The sequence below is a fragment of the Monopterus albus genome, unplaced genomic scaffold, assembly GCF_001952655.1.
Source record: "Monopterus albus unplaced genomic scaffold, M_albus_1.0 scaffold404.1, whole genome shotgun sequence".
Lineage (NCBI taxonomy): Eukaryota > Metazoa > Chordata > Actinopteri > Synbranchiformes > Synbranchidae > Monopterus > Monopterus albus.
In genome coordinates this window covers 141355-147556 of record NW_018128284.1, presented here as the reverse complement: position 1 = coordinate 147556, position 6202 = coordinate 141355, and the positions used below count along the sequence as shown (strand labels likewise).

The following is a 6202-nucleotide window of genomic DNA, read 5'->3' as shown; positions in this document are numbered from 1 at the left end:
CTTTCCTGCTCACTTTGTGCTGATCAGCAGCCCAGTCCAGTTATCTTGGAAAGCCACATTGTAAAACACATTCAATAATTACTGTTTGCTGCTACAGAAACAGAATTAAAACTCAGAGGTGGTTGGTTTCAGTAGACCCCTCATGGCCACAACAGGGCTTTTGTAGGTAAGGTCATTAATTCTTAAACCATCTGAAGTTTGTTAAATATCACTCAGGATGCCGGAAAAGTCACACATGACTAATTCTTTCTGGGTTATTGCAGTGTGTCAGCTAGAGTTGAGTTACTGTACATATGCATCGATCGCCGTAGTGATATCTTTTTCTAGTCATCTGCCTTAGGACAAGTTATATGCGAGCTTCCTTATTAATACATTTACAATAATAAATCACCCAGTTTTGTCCTTGTCTGACACCTTTTACTTGAACATCCTCCAAGTTCAGTGTAAGTCTGTGTACATCAAAAGGTTTTCACTTCTTTAAAACCCTGCAGTAAAATGTCCTGAATTTTTATCTTTGGCAAGGTGCATACTTGAGGGACCACTCACAGTAATGTGCTGAATGATTGCCAGTGTAGTACTATTACCTGCTTTGGCAAGACTCGAACACAACCCATCAAAAAGGAAGTGAGTCCAGCCAAGACCATCCAGTCTTTTTAAGTACATACAGCTACTAGCAGGATCCTGGAGAGGCACTCATACTTTGTGCTAATTAGCTTGTCAACAAGCAAATGACTTCCTTTCATCACAGCTTGAGAGGAAATGGGGTTCAAGTTTGGCGGTGTCCACTGCCAAAGTGCCTGACTATGCAACAGTCACCTAAAATATCATCTAACATCTGAGCTATGTTGAGCTTTTTTTCTTGCCTGAATGTGAGGATAATTCTTTGATTTGTCTCAGCTCTACATAACATTTTAGCCTCTCTTAGTGAACTGATTTGATGTGACTGTCTGCAGCTTAACTTTTACTGCTTTCATCATTCTTGATTCCAGCTATAGCAGGCAGCTTTAGTGAAAAAATACTGATAAATCAACGTTTCAACTTTTCTTGTTGCTAAGTCTTCTTGTTAGTGTTAGGATATTTTTGTATTTTCCACTGTCAGATTGTAGAGTATTTATCTACCTTTGAACATTTATTTTGCTGTTTACATTGAAGTTAATACTTTCCCCTCAGTGTGTTAACATTTTTCTTTGCGCTGCCACCTAGTGCTTACAGTATTTTGGCATACTAGTGCTTCAAGTTAGTAAGTTAACATCTTTGTAGTGTGTTAAATGGCTAAGTGTGCTTATACATATGATGAAGCTTGAACTAACTTACACAATGCAAAGCACAAGCTTGACAGTCTGAACCTGATATGTTCTTCAATGGCCACTGACAACAGACAGTTGTTAGATGGATAGAATACATTCAGCTATCACCTCAGATAAGAAGAATATACTCTCAAACATGCTAGTCTGGGTTTTTAGGGCAAGTTGTTTTTCCTGGAATGACACCTTTTACCGCTGCCCATTCTTTCTTCACACTCGCCCCCTCTTCTTTCTGTGTTCCTTTTTCCTCCTCTCTCCACCTTCTCATCTCTTCTGTTGTTTAACCTTTCATTGTGCTGCTCACTTGCCTTTAGCCAAGATATTCCTGGCAAAGCCTTCATCTTGATTCTTGAACAGTGATGACAAACAAATAAACAACAAAAACAGAGTAAGTGATGATGGAATTTAGAATCTTCTCCTCAAAAGAATTATTGTAGGGAGATATGAGAATAGGTTCTTTATGTATGTGTGTTTCTGATTTAACAGACAGGATGTGCCTGTGGGACTGCATAGAGCATGTTCTTTGTGCTGAGTTAGCAGATAAGCTTTCAAGCTGGACCAGTCAACTTATAAATGCAGCAAACAGTATGTAATCGTGTGTGAGAGAAATAGTGTGTGAGAAAGGGATGTACAGTAAGATAGAGTGAGCAGCAGTATCACAGGGCTCAGAATACTATGCTTTCTACTTATTTGTTACTCACTGTTCAGAAGTCACACTCAAATCATGCAATTTCTTTGACTTTTTATCTTTTCCACACCTTGATTTGTATTTGTAGAGAGCAACAAGAGAAACAACACACTGTGCAGGCAGACAGGCTGAAATGTACTGCACTTTGAAAACAAGAGGAGCAAAAACTGCAGGGTGTCGAGTGATGAACTCGATCATAGATGATGAAGCACTAAATGTGATTTATTTATTTCTTTAGCCAGCCTCTGTGAAATTAAATTCATAACTCATAACTTCAATTAAAATCAGTTGGACGTTATTTTAGTAATTCTTTTAGGCTTTTTCAACTTGTTTTGATGTGAATTCCAGCCTGGATTAATTTAAATTGTGAAAACATAGACAGTGTGTTGCCTTTTCATACTTGAATGCCACTTTCCATGCAGTACATGCTAAATGAAAAAATCTGACCTTCAGCTTTGGCATAAAGCATGATTTTGAATATTATTATACTGATAGCAACAGCATACAGAAAAAATAATAGGTTTTATTTCCTTTCGTAATCCTTTTATGTGGTGGTGGTAAAAACAAAAATACAGAAAAATAAAAATAAAAAACACTTTTTGAGAAATAGTGCCCTGTAGAATGTCGTGATCAGACCCAGAGTCCTCGGCCCCAAAGAGATCAATTAACTGTGAACCACAGTGATTCACATGGTGCATGTCTTCCTGTGATCTGCCTTCCTGTGCTGGTTCAGATTTCCTGCACATCTCACATCTCTCCTGTAGTCAGACAGGCCTCTCTGACAGGCAACACTTCTCTCTGTAACCTCCTCTGACAGAGTGAGAACATATCCATCAAACAGAGGCTACTGCGACAGACAAGCTTGCCGCTAGACATCCTGTAAGACCGTGCTGTGTTCCTCTGTGCACAGCTTTGCCTTTATTTCATTGTTTGACATTCTTTTTGACTTTTTTCCCCATCATTTCCTTTTTCTCTTTTTCTTCCAGATCTATGTTTTTGCTACTCTTAAATTTGCTTGTTCTCTCTAATGCAAACGCTGTCCATTTCACCCAGAAGTAAGAGTGAAAGGTTACAGCTGAGATGATTTATACCTTTTTCTTGCATAAACCTCTGTGTCATCTGCTTGTCTCCACAGATGCACAGTGCCCATCCTTACAAGTGGATGAGTGGAAGTTTCCTCAGATGGCCAGGCACAATATCACAGGTGAAAAGACAAGCTCAAACAGACACATATCCTTCACTGTGTTTTATTTATGTGGGTGCTGATGTATGCCATTTGTTATCAGGTTTTAATCTGGTGAGACGATTCTCCCTGCTCAAGAGTAAAGATGTCAAGAAGATCCGCAACCCTCGAGGACCTGTCATTCTCCGCTTGGGCAAGGCAGCATTCCTACGCCCCACTGAGTAAAACTCTTTTGTACATTGTGTCTGCTTTTTTTCAAGCACCTAGACAAACACAGCTTTATGTGGTTGAGAAAATAGTACATGAAGGGAAAGAAGATTAATTTGTAGGCCTATGTTGACACACTTTCTCTTCTCATGACATGTCTGAACAAAGAGAAAGGCAGAGGGACTCAACACCCTACAGCTAATCATCTTCTGAACCCTGAACTTGGTGTGTTAGTGCTGTCCAGCGGCTGCTGTGTAAAAAGGAGACACTTGGCAAGCTGCACATCTTGGGTTGTACTCTGATTACATTACTAGAAGTACCGCTTCATTTCCCTCAGCACTGACACTGGTGTAACACTGGCTGCAACTGCCTTTTGGTTTTCCATTTGTGAATGCATATACAGTACTCACTGTAACTAGTTTTATATGAAGTTGCTTGAGCCTATATTATAGGAATGATGCCTTAATTATCAGGCAAGATGTTGCCAATGAAAATAAAAAAGTTAGAAGGGTTTGAATTTAATGGCTGCATTTGAGACCCTGGGCTTGCTCTGAACTTATTTCTGAGCAAGGCAAACAAAGCACAGTGTGCTTTCACAACATGACTTTGTAACTTGACATGGCGTAATTATCCTTTCCTGGGTTTTCATGTCGTTATTACACAGTAGTTGGGTGTAGATTGTGTTAAGAATTGCATGACAAGTGCTTATTAGTGTTATGTTCTTGCTGTCTTTCAGTTCTTTTTGTTGTTTGTTTCATGTTTCATTTCTTGTGAATTATAGTTTCTGACAGCTGAGCTTCTTATAAACCACTGATAAAGCAGTTTTTCTGAACTCGCCAAATGGGTCAGCCTGGAATACTCTTATCACTCTGTCCAGCTCTGTGAGCTCCATTCAATTGAAGGTTTGATAAATCTGTCTACAAAAATGCTCTTTTTCACTCTCTCGATCTTTACACATTGGTTCTAAAAGTGCCACCTAAAGTATATTCTGTCACAGGCTTAGGGAGTAGTTGTTCTTTTGAAAAGGATGGGTGGGGAGCACTACCGACACATTTTAAGAAATCAGTATATTTGGAGCCAAAGAGGAAAATCCAAGATGTTATTGTTTTGCCTCTAACCATACACAGAGAGGACAGGCTGCTTTGGGATTTTGCTATGATCCTGCAGTTACTGAAGATTTGATGCCATCGAGAGCTTTTCTGTCACATTTATCAGTGAAGAATGCTACCTGTGTTGTGGAAAAATTATCTTTTAAAGCTCAGTGAGTGTAAAAGAAATACTTAACATCAAATCTGAAAGTTATTATACATTTATTTTCTGCAGAAAAGGAACAATCTCTACACAGAATGTTAAAGCAGTCTGAGGGTAGACGCTCAAATGAATAGAATACTCAGCATACTATGACAGAAAACCAATGCTCAAACAAGATATATACAATGGGATACCAGCCCTTTGGTCCCAGGTCACATCTGGTTTTTCTCTCACAAGAGCATGCAAAGGTTTATGATCATGCAAAAAACATCTAGTAATAGACTACAAGGTAAATAAACACTAAAAGGGTACTATCATAAAAATGCCACTACATTCCCCTCCTGATTAAACATTAATCACAACAGTTCATACAAAAGTCTTCTTAGGAACATATCAAATTTATCATACCGAAAAGGTTTAAGGTAATAATAATAATAACCTAGAAAAAAAACCAAACATACTGTTTTTGTGATACAAACAATCATGAAGCACAAACAAAGAGGAGGATGACAATAATAATAATAATAATAATAATAACCTTTATTTATATAGCACTTTACAACTCCTAGGGGCACAGAGTGCTGTACAACAGAGCTGGAGTAGCCAGTGAACACAGTAGAAAAAAAAACAGTAACAAGTAACAGAATAAAACACTAAAACATCCTTATAACAGAATATACATAGCATTACACAAAAAGAGGTCTCTTTGGGCAAATAAAAGCAATTTAAACATTGAACGCCTGTTTGAAAAGGTGAGTCTTTAAAACTGATTTAAAAGTCACTAGTTCGGTTACACATCGTAGCTCTTGAGGTAAAGAGTTCCAGAGTCGAGCCATACACAGCGAAAGAACGGTCACCCCATTTCTTATAACGTGACCATGAGACCACCAGGGCCAAGTGCCCTGAGGATCGCAGAGCTCTGAGTGGAGCATAAATGGACAACAGGTCAGAAAGGTATGACGGAGTGAGACCGTGGATGGCCTTAAAAATAAATAGCAACACCTTCAACTTTACTCTCCACTGTACTGGCAGCCAGCATAGTGAACGAAGAACGGGGTAATGTGGGCATATTTGGGGATGTTAGAGAGCAGCCGGGACACAGCATTTTGGACAAGTTGCAGTTTCCGAAATAGGGGCTGGGACATGCCAGCATAGAGGGCGTTGCAGTAGTCTAGACGTGACGTGATAAAAGCATGAATAGCTTTTTCTAAATTAGGATGCGATAAAAAAGGCTTAACCTTGGCTAAAAGCCTTAAATGACAGAAGCTGGTTTTAACTACGGCCCTGATCTGCTTATCAAAGTTAAAGCCATTATCGAATATTACTCCAAGATTTTTAACAGAATCTTTGAGTGGGAGGGCTGAAACATTTAAACTGGGTGCAGTTGCAGTTGAATCAGGGCTAATGAACACACAGTGGGTACGGAAAGTATTCAGACCCCCTTAAATTTTTCACTCTTTGTTATATTGCAACCATATGCTAAAAGCATTTAAGTTCATTTTTTTCCTCATTAATGTACACACAGCACCCCATATTGACAGAAAAACACAGAATTTTTGACATTTTTGC

At 38.8% G+C, this 6202-nt stretch overlaps 1 protein-coding gene across 1 annotated transcript in view; it reads left to right on the top strand.

Annotated features, from left to right (window-relative positions):
• col16a1 (collagen, type XVI, alpha 1) overlaps positions 1 to 6202 on the top strand; it is a 71681-nt gene that overhangs the window by 14080 nt on the left and 51399 nt on the right. Inside the window, exons 3-4 of the mRNA XM_020586394.1 lie at positions 3128 to 3196; positions 3279 to 3396. Coding sequence (XP_020442050.1) covers positions 3128 to 3196; positions 3279 to 3396 — 187 coding nt within the window. The remainder of the gene's footprint in view (positions 1 to 3127; positions 3197 to 3278; positions 3397 to 6202) is intronic.